The 16,024-nt window shown below is 44.2% G+C and overlaps 1 protein-coding gene across 1 annotated transcript; it reads right to left on the reverse strand.

The window, feature by feature from the left end:
* Window positions 1-7,331: 7,331 nt before the first annotated feature.
* Window positions 7,332-13,667, reverse strand: LOC140731870 (heat shock protein beta-1-like). Its single transcript, XM_073053799.1, has 3 exons — window positions 13,205-13,667; window positions 10,968-11,031; window positions 7,332-8,015 (listed from the first exon to the last, which is right to left on the reverse strand). Exons 1-3 carry the CDS (start codon window positions 13,578-13,580, stop codon window positions 7,826-7,828), a joined length of 630 nt encoding a protein of 209 aa, XP_072909900.1. The 5' UTR covers window positions 13,581-13,667; the 3' UTR covers window positions 7,332-7,825.
* Window positions 13,668-16,024: the final 2,357 nt, after the last annotated feature.

Here is a 16,024-nt window from a genome sequence, read left to right on the forward strand (position 1 = left end):
GGACTCCGAGATCTCTTTGTATTACTCCCTTACCCAACTCTATACCGTTCAGATAATAATCTGCCTTCCTGTTCTTACTTCCAAAGTGGATAACCTCACACTTATTCACATTAAACGCCATCTGCCAAGTATCTGCCCACTCACCCAGCCTATCCAAGTCACCCTGAATTCTGCTAACATCCTCATCACATGTCACACTGCCACCCAGCTTAGTATCATCAGCAAATTTGCTGATGTTATTTTCTATGCCTTCATCCAAATCGTTAACGTAAATCGTAAACAGCTGTGGTCCCAATACCGAGCCCTGTGGCACCCCACGAGTCACCACCTGCCATTCCGAGAAAGACCCATTCACCACTACCCTTTGCTTTCTATCTGCCAGCCAGTTTTCTATCCATGTCAATGCCTTCCCCCCGATGCCCTGAGCTTTGATTTTACCCACCAATCTTCTATGTGGGACCTTATCAAATGCCTTCTGAAAATCGAGGTACACTACATCCACTGGATCTCCCCCGTCTAACTTCCTGGTTACATCCTCGAAAAACTCCAACAGATTAGTCAAGCATGATTTACCCTTGGTAAATCCATGCTGGCTTGGCCCAATCCTATCACTGCTATCTAGATATGCCACTATTTCATCCTTAATAATGGACTCTAGCATCTTTCCCACCACCAATGTCAGGCTGACAGGTCGATAGTTCTCTGTTTTCTCCCTCCTTCCTTTCTTAAAAAGTGGGATAACATTAGCCATTCTCCAATCCTCAGGAACTGATCCTGAATCTAAGGAACATTGGAAAATGTTTACCAATGCATCCGCAAATTCCAGGGCCACCTCCTTTAGTACCCTAGGGTGCAGACCATCTGGACCTGGGGATTTGTCAGCCTTCAGTCCCATCAGTCTTCTCATCACCGTTTCCTTCCGAATGTCAATCTGTTTCATTTCCTCTGTTACCCTATGTCCTTGGCCCATCCATACATCTGGGAGATTGCTTGTGTCTTCCTTAGTGAAAACAGATCTAAAGTACTCATTAAATTCTTCTGCCATTTCTCTGTTTCCCATAACAATTTCACCCAATTCATTCTTCAAGGGCCCAACATTGTTCTTAACTATCTTCTTTCTCTTCACATACCTAAAAAAGCTTTTGCTATCTTCCTGGCTAGCTTGCGTTCGTACCTCATTTTTTCTCCCCGTATTGTCTTTTTAGTTAAGTTCTGTTGTTCCTTAAAAACTTCCCAATCATCCGTCCTCCCACTCACCTTAGCTCTGTCATATTTCCTTTTTCTTAATGCTATGCAGTCTCTGACTTCCTTTGTCAACCACTGTGGCCCCTTTCCCCCCTTTGAATCCTTCCTTCTCTGGGGGATGAACTGATTTTGCACCTTGTGCATTATTCCCAAGAATACCTGCCATTGCTGTTCCACTGTCTTTTCTGCTAGGCTATCCGTCCAGTCAGCTTTGGCCAGCTCCTCCCTCATGGCTCCATAGTTTCCCCTGTTCATCTGCAACACTGACACCTTCGAGCTGCCCTTATCCTTCTCAAATTGCAGATAAAAGCTTATCATATTGTGATCACTACCTCCTAATGGCTCCTTTACTGCGAGATCGCTTATCAGATCCTGTTCATTACATAACACTAAATCCAGAATAGTCTTGTCCCTGGTCGGCTCTCGTATAAGTTGTTCCAAGAATGCATCCCGTAGACACTCTAGAAAATCCCTATCCTGTGGTCCAGCACCAACCTGATTCTCCCAGTTCACCTGTATGTTGAAATCCCCCATAACTACTGTGACATTACCTTTGCCACATGCCAATGTTAACTCCCTATTCAACTTGCACCCAATATCCATGCTACTGTTTGGTGGCCTGTAGACAACACCCATTTGGGTCCTTTTGCCCTTGCTGTTCCTCAGTTCTATCCACACAGACTCTACTTCTCCTGACCCTATGTCCCCCCTTGCAAAGGACTGAATCTCATTCCTCACCAACAGGGCCACCCCACCCCCTCTGCCCACATTTCTGTCCCTACGATAGCACGTATACCCTTGTACATTCATTTCCCAGGTCTGATCTCCCTGCAGCCATGTCACCGTTATCCCAACAACATCATAGTTACCCATTCACACCTGGGCTTCAAGCTCATCCGCCTTATTCCTGACACTTTGTGCATTCAGATATAGAATTTTTAACCCATTTCTTCTCTCTCTGTTTGAATCGCTGCCTATTGTGCTTAACCCAGCTCCCCAAACTCCCATCGGGCTATACGCCCCTAGAATTTTGTTGTCCTTCCTACATTTACTTATTCTTTCAACACATTTAACTTCATGTTCCGTCAGACCATCCCTCTGTACACGAGTCCTCCTTATCACTTGTTCTGCCCCACCTTCCTCTACTACACACTTAATATTCCGGAACCGTGTAGTCCCCACCTGTCCTTTATTCTTCCTCTCGCTATCCTCTCTCACATTCTGGATCCCCGCCCCCTGCAAATTTAGTTTAAACCCCCCCAAGAATGTGGGAAGCAAACTTCCCTGTAAGAATGTTAGTACCACTCCAGTTCAGGTGTAAACTGTCTCATCGGAACAGATCCCACCTTCCCTGGAACAAAGCCCAATTATCTACAAACCTGAAGCCCTCCCTCCTGCACCATCCTCTCAGGCACGTATTAATCTGTATAATCCTTCTGCTCCTTGCCTCACTTGCACGTGGCACAGGTAGCAATCCTGAGATTGTTACCCTGGAGGTCCTGCTCTTCAGTTTCGCACCTAACTCCCTGAACTCCCTACGTAGGACCCCCTCACTCATCCTACCCATGTCATTGGTCCCTACATGGACCACAACATCTGGATTCTTGCCCTCCCTCTCGAGAATAACCTGCACCCGATCTGAGATGTCTCGGACCCCGGCACCAGGGAAACAACATACCATCCGAGACTCCCGATCTTCCCCACAAAATCTCCTATCCGCCCCCCTGACTATAGAATCCCCTATCACTACCACTCTCTTCTCTTCCCTCCTCCCCTTCCTAGTCGCGGGTCCAACCTCAGTGCCAGAGACAGGACCACTGCAGCTTGTTCCTGGTAGGTCATCCCCACCAACAGTATCCAAAACGGTATACTTATTTTTGATGGGAACGGCCACAGGGGTGCTCTTCTCTCTCTGTCTGCTCCCCCTGCCTCTCTTGACTGTCACCCATTTGCCTACCTCCTGTCTTTTTGGTGTGACTACCTCCCAATAACTCTTATCTATCTCTGCCTCTGCCTCCCGAATGATCCGTAGTTCATCCAGCTCCTGCTCCAATTCCCTAACTCGGTCTGATAGGAGCTGCAGCTGGATGCACCTTTTGCAGGTGTGGTCATCAGGGACAACTGTGTTGACCCTGACCTCCCACATACTGCATACGGAGCGCACAACTGCTCTAACCGTCTCCCCCATTACCTGATCCCAGATTAGTCAGAATAAATGAAAAGCAGGCTTCTTGCCGAAGTCCTCTTGCGCCGAAGCCCGCTGAGCCAAAGCCCAGCACTCTGCTCCTGCGCACTCCGCTGCCCGCTCCTGAAAGTGGGCCGCTTTTTAAAGCCCGCGCTCACCGCTGACGTCACCCACGCTTGCGCAGCTTTACCTTCCTCCTCAGGTACTCTCCAGGTAGGTCCGAGGGTCTCGGCCTACCTACAACGGCTGATCCTCCGATCTCCAGTCGTATGTCGATCACGAGCACTCCTTACTCCCGCTCCGCTGCTCGCACCGATGAGGGTAGTGCAGTGGATGTGATCTACATGGATTTTAGTAAGGCATTTGACAAGGGACCACACTGTAGGCTTATTCAGAAAGTCAGAAGGCATGGGATCCAGGAAAGTTTGGCCAGGTGGATTCAGAATTGGCTTGCCTGCAGACAGCAGAGGGTCGTGGTGAAGGGGGCACATTCGGATTGGAGGGTTGTGACTAGTGGTGTCCCACAAGGATCTGTTCTGGGACCTCTACTTTTCGTGATTTTTATTAATGACCTGGATGTGGGGGTAGAAGGGTGGGTTGGCAAGTTTGCAGATGGCACAAAGGTTGGTGGTGTTGTGGATAGAGTTGAGGATTGTTGAAGATTGCAAAGAGACATTGATAGGATGCAGAAGTGGGCTGAGAAGTGGCAGATGGAGTTCAACCTGGAGAAGTGTGAGGTGGTACACTTTGGAAGGACAAACTCCAAGGCAGAGTACACAGTAAATGGCAGGATACTTGGGAGTGTGGAGGAGCAGAGGGATCTGGGGGTACATGTCTACAGATCCCTGAAAGTTGCCTCAGAGATAGATAGGGTATTTAAGAAAGCTTATGGAGTGTTAGCTTTAAGTCGAGGAATATAGTTTAAGAGTCGCGGGGTAAAGATGCAGCTCTGTAGAACTCTGGTTAGGCCACATTTGGAGTACTGTGTCCAGTTCTGGTCGCCTCACTATAGGAAGGATGTGGAAGCATTGGAAAGGGTACAGAGGAGATTTAACAGGATGCTGCCTGGTTTAGAGTGTATGCATTATGATCAGAGATTAAGGGAGTTAGGGCTTTACTCTCTGGAGAGAAGGAGGATGAGAGGAGACATGATAAAGGTATACAAGATATTAAAAGGAATAGATAGAGTGGACAGCCATTGCCTCTTCCCCAGAGCACCACTGCTCAGTACAAGAGGACATGGCTTTAAGGTAAGGGGAGGGAAATTCAAGGGTGATATTAGAGGAAGGTTTTTTACTCAGAGAGTGGTTGGTGTGTGGAATGCACTGCCTGAGTCAGTGGTGGAGGCAGATACACTAGTGAAGTTTAAGAGACTACTAGACATGTATATGGAGGAATTTAAGGTAGAGGGTTATATGAGAGGCAGGGTTTAAGGGTCAGCACAACATTGTGGGCCAAATGGCCTGTACTGTGCTGTATTGTTCTTTGTTCTCTGTTAAGGTGAGTGAAGGGAGGTTTGCAGGGAATATCAGAGATATGATTTTTACACAGAGAATGAGTGGTGGGTTTTAGGGCATATTCTGGACCTGGGGTATATAGCAAAATATTAACTTCAGTAACTAATCTTTAGACCTGAGCATGGACTGTAGTTTAAATTTAAAATGCAGCCCTGGATAATAGGTTCTTAGAGCTGTGAACAGCAGTTAATTGCAAAAGTAGACAATGCTGATTAACATTCATTTTTGGTGTCTGGAATGTGGGTGTAAAGAAGGAGGTGAAAAAGTTATATGTAATTCAAAGGAAGCATTGTAGTTACATCGTAAATATAGAATTCTCCTTTGATCTTCAGCATTTAAAATGTCATGCAATATTAGGTCAAGTAGGCCTCTCCTCCAAAACAGTCTCAAAATGATGTCTGCTGCTCATTTTTGTTGAATAAACCACTTCTGTATCCATTAGCTCAGTCTCTCTCTCTCCGGTGACTGTTTACATCCAACAGTGAGTGCCTGGAATGCACTGCTCAAGCTGGAGGTAGTGGCGGATACAATCGGGATATTTAAGAGACCTTTAGATAGGCACAAGGATGTAAGGGAGGTTTATGGGTTATGTAGGAGGGAAGGGTTGAATCGATCATGAAGTTGACTGATATAGATCAGCTCGTACTGTGCCATAGTGTTCTACGTTCATCATTCCCCTTCGTGCACTATTTATTTTTAATTTATAGTCTTTTTTTGTATTTGCACTGTCCTGTTGCTGCCAGACAAAAAAAAATTATTACAAATAAGTGATGATAAACCTAATTCTGATTTTGAATAAGGTGCACAATTTGATTGCCTTCATGGGCAGGGCCGTTGAGGATGAGAGTTGGGCCATCCTGTTGCAAATGTACAAGGCAATGGTTAATACTGTGTGCATTTCTGGTCACCACAATATAGAAAGGATGTGGTAACACTAGAAAGATTGCATTAGAGGTTCACCAGGACATTGACTGGAACGGAGGGCTCCAGTTACAAGAAGAGATTGGATAGACTCAAATTGTTCTCATAGGAGGATGAGGGGTGACCTCACAGAGGTTTATTAAATTATGAGCTGAACAGATAGAGAAGATAATCACAATCTTTTTTTCCAGGGTAGCATGCCAAATATTAGATGTTTGCAAGGAACTACAGGATGTAAGTTCTTTACGGGGAGTGGTGGGTGCACAGAATGCCCTGCCAGCGGTGGTGGTAGAGGAAAATACATTAGGGGCACTTAAGAAACTCTTAGATAGGGATATAGATGGCAGAAAATATGGGGGGTTGTGTAGGAGAGAAGGGTTAACTTGATCTTAGAATAGGTGAAAAACTCAGCACAATATTATGAGCTAAATGGCCTGTAATGATCTACCTAAGCTTAAAATGAGAGGGGAAGGAATTAAATGGGATCTGAGGGCTATGTGTTTCACTCAAAGGGAGCTGGGTATATGGAACAAGCTGCCAGGGAAGGTGGTATAGACAGGTACCATTTATAAAGCATTTGGACAGGTTTGTATACAGGAAAGGAGTAGAGGGATATATGCTAAATGCATGAAAACTGGATTTTGTTGATAGGTATCTCTATTGGCATAGATGAGCCAGATGAATCAGGCTGAAGGACCTGTTTCTGTGCTTTACATTTTTATGGTCTACAAAGGGACAAAGCACAATGGCAAATTAACTTTGCAATTACAATGTACTTGGGCTTCCAGAGGAAATTGGAGCAAATCCATATGGTCACAGGGGAAAACACACAAACTTCAAACAGGCATAATCAGAGGTCATGTTTGGACCTAGGTTGCTGGAATCATGAGACAGTAGCATTACATATTGAGGCAGAATGTCATCCTCTGATCTCCACCATCCATAGAATGTGTACCAACTTATCCCCCAGAGTAATGCATGAGTTCTGCTTCGTCTCTAATCTGTCATCTCATTCTTGATGTCTCATATTGTCTTTTAAAACAAAACTTCCAGAGACCAGGTTTTAAAGGATTGTTAATGAGCTCAATCTTGTGTTAACCCTTCTGACTATGCCAATGTTGGTAGTTATGGAAATTCTGGTAACAGTGGAGACATTAATGATAGAAATATTACCTTTTCAATTACAGGATTGTTGGAGTTGATGCAACTCAAGATATTGCTAGTTGTACTATGGAAAAACTTTGTATCAAACCCTGGAAGAGAAACCCACTTGATTCAGATGAAAGAGCTTGAAATAGAAAACTCAAAGAAAGAAAAAAAGTAGGAAATTGTCTAGAGTTTGGCTGGTCTCTGAATGTTAGCTTGGTGCTTCTATGATAGATTCCCCTTTCAGATGTGAGTAGTTCTTAGAACAGTCACAGATAAAATTATTAACTATATCAAATATTGTACTAATACAATGATTGTTTTTTCTTCACCATTAATTTTATTAATAAAGTTAAATGCTGATTCAAAAAATATCTTTGTTAACAGATTTATATGATTATACCAAAGCAAAAAAATACACAAGGGCTGCATGGAAACTTTGAATATGCAGAGTGAATATGATCAAAAACCACTGCCTGTTAGGGTGGTGCAAAATTATTCAGAGCTTCTAAGGCACTTGAAAGAAAAGAATCGTTGCTGGTGTTATAAAGTTTATGATTCTAAACTTGGATAATTGCATCTTTTTGCTAAAGTTGAAAATATAAACAGAAAATATCTTATAATCTGACTACATTAAGTATGACTAGCTCAAAGCCAGTTAATTGTATTGGGGTTAGCTTGTGGTGATGATTATCTATTGTGGTATTAATCTGGTTATCTGGATAGCATTTTTAGCATTGTACTGATAACTTTGGATCTGGTCAGTGTGTTCTGGTTAATTTGATGAGTGCATACTTCTTTGCTACTCCAGTCATTTCTTTGTAGCTTCATTTGCCTTCTTTGAATCTGGCACTCCGATCTGGGCTGTAGACTCGTAGGTAATTGGGATGGTGACCTCTGAAGACTGCAGAGCTGGCTTGGCCAGAGGCGCTTCCACTGTCAGCACACCGGTGGGTGACAGTGTTGAAGAAACTACACCAGCATCAATGCCTTGTGGGAGGCTGAAATGATGAGGAAAGAAAGGTCAGACAGAACAATATTATTAATGGCACCAACAGAGAGAAACATAGATTGAACTTAATGACAAACATTCAGGTGTTAAAATCATATTTTGAGTAAGGTGTCATTTGGTTCTAATCATTTTTTGTTATGTGCCGTGTCATGACGTGGGCGATCAAGGTCTTTCCATGACCATGATCTTTCCTGGCAAATTTTTTTACAGAGGAGGTTTGCCATTGCCTTCTTCTGGGCAGTGTCTTTACAAGATAGGTGACCCCAGCCATTACCAATACTCTTCAGAGCTTGTCTGCCTGGCATCAGTGGTCGCACAACCAGGACTTGTGTTATGTACCAGCTGCTCATATGCCTGTCTACCACCTGCTCCAATGGCTTCACGTGACCCCAACTGCGGGTGCGTGGGGAAGAGGGGTTAAGCAAATGCTATACTTTGCCCAACAGTGACCTTTTTAAAAATTCTAATAGCTAAACCTTTAAGCCAATTTTTAAGCTTTCCCTTAAAAGAGTTCAAGACTCTGTGTAGACATTACCATTCTGATGATTATGGATTAGAGTAGACTCCATTCCTACAAATAAATAACTGCTCTCGTGAGCCAAAAGGGAATCTCTGGAGAAATAAAACTATGTCACAACTATTTCATGGAGGAAAAAAAATCAAACAACAAAACAAATATTCTTTATTGTAAATTATGGACCTTCTATATTGAGTAGCATGCATAGAGCATAATTGTTTGGAGAAATCCAATACAAAGATGTTCTAGCCATTCACCAACTGACCTGCATCCACAGATTGATGGAACAGTTCACACAGTTGTAAATAAAGTTTGAGAGAAATGTTTCTGGCAAACACCCCAAACCCAACATGCACACCTCCAACCTCCAAAAGGTTGGCTTTGTTCCTGAAATAATTGCAAAAAATCTGGGATAGCCTAATGGCGTAATGGTCGACATAATGCTGCTACAACTCCAGCAACCCTGGTTCAATTCCCGGCACTGTCTGTAAGAAGATTGTATGCTCCCCTGTCAACGCGTGGGTTTCCTCCGGGTGCTCTGGCTTCCTCACACACTCAAAACGGCGCTTGGGTTAGTAGGTTAATTGGTCACGTGGGTGTAACTGGGCTAGAAAGGCCTGTTACCCTGTTGTATCTCTAAATTAAGCAAACAGAATAGAGGAAGTGGATGTAGATCTTAAAATGGAATTGGGGCACAAATGAATGAGTGAAGTCGAAATGAACAGGACACATCGGGCTGAGCAATAATGCTCTTCCCCAAACAGAAATGGAAGCACTTACTTTCAATGGCTGTTTAGAGAACAGCTTGTGGAGGTCACTTCGAAGACCAGTAATTAAAAGGTCTGCATCCAGTTCCAATAAAGACACAACTGCTGGAATGAAAACTGACTGCATCCCCATTTCAAACGGAAGATGTATTTTCCAGGTTTGAGGTTTAAAAATCAAATAGTGCTTGGCCTGAAATAGTGCAGGGGGTTTATTTGATTCAGCCACCCCTTTCACAGGAGGTCTGACGTTACGGCAGAGGTTAGAAAGCAAGGCAGTTTGATGTGTTCTGGAAGAACCATGCTTTGAAATCTGAAATGAGTCCTACATGTATGTGTAAGTTTACATCCACAAGAGTTTTCATAGTTAAGGCTCTACACATAGACAAGTTTACATGTGATCCTGATTTTAAATAATACAGACAAAACCCTGAAATGGGAATGAAATTTTAAATTTGGCTGGTAAAGTTTATTTTTGAGAAAACTCCAAAATGCACAGGAATCTAGTGATCAGAAGTGACTTAATGTTTTCAGGATAAACATAACATAGTAATTCCATTTGTTAACACTTTGGATTCTGAAGACCTATGATTTTAGCTTGAACTGAAAGTGCAACTGCTGGAAAGCCATGCTTATTGAGAAACTGAAACGGGCCTGTGGTTGAGTTTTAAGTTCACGCTGGTCTGAAGTCATCTGGTAATAAAGGATATTGGAATGACACCAACAAGAAGACCATCGGTTTAAAGAATCTCCTGTTTAGATGGAGGGAGCATGACAGTAGGTCCAATTGAAAGTTCGAGTCAGTTTCAGCATCTAAGGCAATGGGGTGGTGTGGGATGGGCAGACAGTGGAGGGGGAGAAGGTGGTAACAGAATCTGTGGCTAGGATGTAGGAGTGTATGTTTAGGTGGTCATGGGGTAGATATTAATTGTGGAAATGATGAGCATGCATTGGTAATGAGATGCTAGTCAGATGCTGGACGCAGATATTTAGTAATCATTGGGTCAGCGTTGTTGCACAGGTTGGCATGTTGGTGTTTGAGGCTTAAGAAAGGTGAGCTTAGGAATGTGCCAGAGTACACTGGAAAAGAGGAAGAACTTTGATAGACACCCATAATAATTCAATTCCCCATGTACCCTTTAAGTCAAGCAGAAGCAGTCCTATAACTTGGCAAACAAGAGAAAATCTGCAGATGCTGGAAATCCGAGCAACACACACACAATGCTGAAGGAACTCAGTAGGCCAGGCAGCACCCATGGAAAAAAAGCAGAGTTGACAATTCAGGTTAAAACCCTTCGGCAGGACTGGAGAGAAAAAAAAGCTGAGGAGTAGATTTGAAAGGTGGGGGGAGAGGAGAGAGAAACACCAGGTGATAGGTGAAACCTGGAGGGGGAGGGATGAAGCAAAAAGCTAGGAAGTTGGTGAAAAAGACAGAAGGCCATGGAAGAAAAGAAGTGGGGTGGATGCACCAGAGGGAAGCAATGGGTGGGCAAGGAGATAACATGAGAGAGGGAAAAGGGGATGGGAAATGGTGAAGGGGGGGTGATGTTCATATCACCAGGTTGGAGGCTACCCAAGTGGAATATAAAGTGTGGTTCCCAAACTTCCCAAGACTTGGCATATGTTTATAATAAAATGATGTATAAAATAATTTACTTACAGATATTTTCGAGTAAAACACCTTGAAATAAAACCATGTTCATCTTGTCTTTCCTCGTGTTTGCCTATGAAGGATAATTATTGAACCAATATTAATAAAATAAAATCTTCAATGATAAAACATAATTTTAGCATGCCAGATATTTTGTGATATTGTTGATACCCACTTAGATAATTATCAGCAATCACGTGTTCATTAGTTGTTGTCTGGGTGATGACTTCACTTCAAGAATGATGGATGCAAATGCAATAAATTCCTGCATATTTACTTAACTTCATAACTCCCAGAACAAAACTACATTTCAGTTTCAGAAAAATAAAAACATTTTTGCTGTGCCTTCTAACACTGAAGGAAAGATCATTATTTGAATTCAGTATTGCAGAATATAGCACCTTTACTCCAGGGACCAATGTCTAGGCAAGGTAATGTGCCCAGAGCAGTGATGCTCCAATCCCATGGACTCTAATGCAGATAATCTTCAAACCCTATACTGTGCAGGATAGGTATAGCCTGGGAACCTGTCCATCACTCAGACAATTTGCAGTCAGGCAAATCCAAATGTTTTCATGAAAGTCTTCAATGGTGGCACTCTCATTATTGAGTCAGAGGGTTGTGAGTTTGTGACCTAATCCAGAGTAAAAGCCTCTGTTAAAACATCAAAGCTGTTGTGATCAGTTGCTGTTTTGAAGGAATTGCCCATTCTTCTCTCTCCAATGGACACAAAATATCTCACAGGCAATATCCAGCAATTCCATCTAACGTTCTTGTTAATATTCATCGACTTATTAAGGATGGGTTATCTGGACACCTTTGTATCTGAGAGATCTTGATCTGTGTGGTTATTCTGTTGCACTGGGCTTTTGGGTTTGTGTGAAATTGTGAACTTTGGAGTCAAAAGTACAGAAGCATGTCCTTTGGCCCAACTCATCCATGCCCACCATGCCCCAACCCGAGCTTGGCCCATTTGCCTATGTTCCAAAACGTCTTGTAAACATTGTCATTGAACCTACCTCTACTATTTCCTCTGGTAGCTCAGTCCATGTACCAATATGGCTCATATTAGAGACTCTGTGCTGTTAAGAAATCCACACAGCTACCCCTTGACTATCGTGAGACGCATTATCAACAAAGTTATTTCATGTCATATTTCACCATTTCATTTACTTAACACCTGGGGAAGGAATCACTGAGAAATCATTGGAGTTAAAGACATGAAAGAAAACATGTATTTATATTGCACCCTAGCCTGCCTTAAGACATCCCAATATGCTTTACAGCCTTATAATTGTCACTTCACTATTACAGTGCAGATCTACTGCGACCAGTGAATGATTCTGCATTCTGCTTGTCCCTTATGCACTGCACACATTGTTTCCCCGGTTGGAATCAATATTAGAATCATCTGAGGAGAGGTGTTGATATCGTGCTCTGAAAGTCCTCACAATCTGAAAGGACCTTACAACCAATTAAATTATTTTGAGGAAAATAAAGAAAACCACCAGATGTGAGACTGAGATCAAAACAGAAAATGCTGGAAGAGCTCAGCATGGTGTTTTTCAAATGTTGGTACATTGGGAGCAGTGAAGGCAGGACTGGGAGGGAAATGAGTGACTACAGCCTGCAGCGCTAGGCGCCCGGAGCTCACTGCCAAAAAGAATGATGCAGTCTGGGACTTTGGGACAGTGAAAGAGAGTGAGGGAGGTGTAGGAAGTTTCAGCTTTCTTTATAAATTTCTGCTCTGCATTCACCAAAGGCACTTACAAGAACACTTTTTTTTTTCTTGTGGATACAAGCCAAACAGCAAGAACTTTCACAGCGCCTATAACGAATGGAGCAAGAATTTGCTCCAATCATCTGGACCCCTAACTTTTCAGAATCAGAATCAGGTTTATTATCACTGACATACGTCGTGAGACGTGTTCTGTTGTGGCGGCAGGACAGTGCAAGACACACAAAACAAAAACTCCAAACACAAGAAAATCTGCAGATGCTGTTAATCCAAAGCAATACACACAAAATGATGCGGGATCTCGGCAGCTCAGGCAGCATCTATGGAAAAGAGTGAACAGTCGACGTTTCGGGCCGAGATCCTTCTTCAGGACGGTGTGGAAAAACTACTGTGTGACAAAACAAATAAATAGCGCAAAAGAGGAACAGCGAGGCAGTGCTGATGGACCATTTAGAAATCCTAACTAACTCTGATTACAGTTTCCCCACTCTTTGCCCCCGTCGCTCACCGTGGATCTCTACATAGCCATCCTTGGTTTTGACGGTGATCTCTTCAGGGGCGAAATGGTTGACATCCAAACTGACCTTCCACTTGTCAGAAGTGACTTTGATTTCCGAGATGCCGGTGCTCTGCTGGCGGTTGAGGGCGGCACTGGAGGCGGTGGCTTGGTCGGTCACTTCCGTAGCCCCGGCTGCGGCTGGGGCGCGGACGCTGGGCGGGTGAAAGGGACGCAGGTAACCCGGCCACTCGGGACCCCAGTCGTAGGACAGAGCCGGCGGCATGCCAAAGAACTGGTCGAAGAGCCGGCTCGGGTAATGCCAGTCCCGAAAAGGTTCCCAGCTGGGGCTGCGCAGGAAACTGAAGGGGATCCGCCGCTCGGACATCCCGGGAGGGAGAGGCAGGCGCAACGTGGGGAGGACTGGTTGGGACGCGAGCTCGGCGCTGCACAGACTGCAACTGGACTCTTGGATTCTTATATCTGCCGGATCGTCTATATATGGAACGGGTGTCCCATTATAGGGGAACAGTCACCATTGCGGAATGTACCAGTCTTCTAGAGCATTCCCAGTGGGAAGTCGCCAACGTGCTCTTTAATTGTGTGGGAAGGGAGGGGGAGAACATAATCAAGCGCGCCTTTCACTTGAGCAGTATACTATTTTTAAATAACCCCCGTGCTTCTTGTATAAATGCTGCCCCGTAACTTTTGGATCTGGTGTAATAATTATTTTCATTTCCCCTCCCCTGAGGTGGGAACCAGGCTGAAATCTTGATCAAAAATCGAGCTGCTGGAAGAGCGGGTTCCACACTATCTGAAAGGTCGTTTGTCCGTTTCCCTCCGGCAGTGCATGTTTGCTTCCCACCCCCACGGTTCTGCTTGCGCGTCCTGCCGTCTCAGCTTTTGTTTGCTTCCTTATAATTTCGCTTCGCCCACCAAGCAGCATTGCTACCCTACCCCCTCCAACGCCTCCCCCATCACTGCACTAGTCTTTGCCCTGATTCTGAGCTTGGAAATGAGAATTGCAGAAATCTAAAACAGTACGAGAAAATGCTGGAAACTTTCAGCGGTTCTTCATCTTAACCATCCCTATCCTACTTCTGATAAGAGTTCCTCAGCGTGTTTTGGGGATCTAGGCGGGGGCTGTGAACAAGACCGACAGCCGAATTGCTCTTGAGAAAGTGTGGGCGAGCCGCGCCCTCCAGCTGTTGCAACTCTTCTGGAGAGGAGAATCTCGCAACGATGTTGGTTTTGGACCTCGCCCTGATGATAGACTTTCAAGTTAGAGTGCTGTGTGACTTCACGTAGAAAATAGAGGTCAGAAGAACCTGTTCCGCCCTTCAGCATATTCCTTGCCGATTATTCTAATTCAGTACCCTCAGGTTCAAGTTTAATTCTCATTGAACCATACATGAATACAGCCAATCTAAACAGCGTTACTCCGAGCGCAACGTGCAAAACACAGGACCAACAGTCATACACAGCACAAAGCACCTATAGCACATATCAAATATAAGTAAAATACAGTCATACACAAAAAATGGTCCAAGTACCTTACATCATGAATGCGGCAGCATAGAACATAAAAATCTACAGCGCATACAGGCCATTCGGCCCACAATGTTGTCCCACCATATAACCTACACTAGAAACGGCCTAGAATTTCCCTACCACATAGCCCTCTATTTTTCTAAGCTCCAAGTACCTAAGAGTCTCTTAAAAGACCCTATTGTATCCACTTCCACCACCATCGCCAGTAGTGCATTCCATGCACCCATCACTCCCTGATATCCACTCGATACCTATTTCCAGCACCTTAAAACTGTGCCCTCTCATGTTAGCCATTTCAGCCCTGCAAAAAAGCCTCTGACTATCAACACGATCAATGCCACTCATCATCTTATACACCTCTATCAGGTGACCTCTCATCCTCTGTCGCTCCAAGCAGAAAAGGCCAAGTTCACTCAACCTTTTCCTGTTAGACATGCTCTCCATTCCAAGCATTCTTGTAAATCTCCTCTGCACTCTTTCTATTGTATCCACATCCTTCCTGTAGTGAGGTGACCAGAACTGATCATAGTACTCCAAGTGGGGTCTGACCAAGGTCTGTAACATTACCTCACAGCTCTTGAACTCAATCCCACTTTGATGAATGCTAGCACACCATATGCCTTCTCAACACCATTGTCAACCTGCGCAGCAGTTTTGAGTGTCCTATGAACACGAATGCCAAGATCTCTCTGATCCACACTGCCAAGAGTCTTACCATTAATACTATATTTTGTCTTCAAATTTGACCTACAAAAATGAACCACTTCACACTTATCTGGGTTGAACTCCAGCTGCCACTTCTTGGCCCGGTTCTGCATCCTATCAATGTCCCGCTGTAACCTCTGACAACTCTCCACAGTATCCATAACATCCCCAACCTTTGTGTCATCAGCAAACTTACTAACCTACCCTTCTACTTCTTCATCCAGTCATTTATGAAAATCACATGGAGGAGGGGTCGCAGAACAGATCCTTGCGGAACACCACTGGTCACCGACCTCCATGCAGAACATGAACCATCCACAACCGCCCTTTGCCTTCTCTGGTCAAGCCAAGTCTGCATCCACAAAGCAAGGTCTCCTTAAATCCCATGCCTCCTTACTTTCTGAATGAGCCTCACATGGGGAACCTTATCAAAAGCCTTACTGAAATCCATATACACTACATCCACTGCTCTACCTTCATCAATGTGTTTTGTTACATCCAGCTGTCTGCAGTCAAACACAATACAGCTTGTCTTCCGCCGAGCGAACACTGGAGGGCAGCACTGATCCCAGCATG

The sequence above is a fragment of the Hemitrygon akajei genome, chromosome 8, assembly GCF_048418815.1.
Source record: "Hemitrygon akajei chromosome 8, sHemAka1.3, whole genome shotgun sequence".
NCBI classification, from domain to species: domain Eukaryota; kingdom Metazoa; phylum Chordata; class Chondrichthyes; order Myliobatiformes; family Dasyatidae; genus Hemitrygon; species Hemitrygon akajei.

Bases quoted from the DNA above. Each gene is read 5' to 3' on its own strand.
- LOC140731870 (XM_073053799.1), bottom strand. From the start codon at position 13,580: ATGTCCGAGCGGCGGATCCCCTTCAGTTTCCTGCGCAGCCCCAGCTGG. The intron at 11,032-13,204 runs GTGAGCGACGGG...TATCCTTCATAG, and splicing joins TGGCTATGTAGAGATCCACG to GCAAACACGAGGAAAGACAA. The intron at 8,016-10,967 runs GTAAGTAAATTA...TCATCATTTCAG, and splicing joins TGTTTTACTCGAAAATATCT to CCTCCCACAAGGCATTGATG.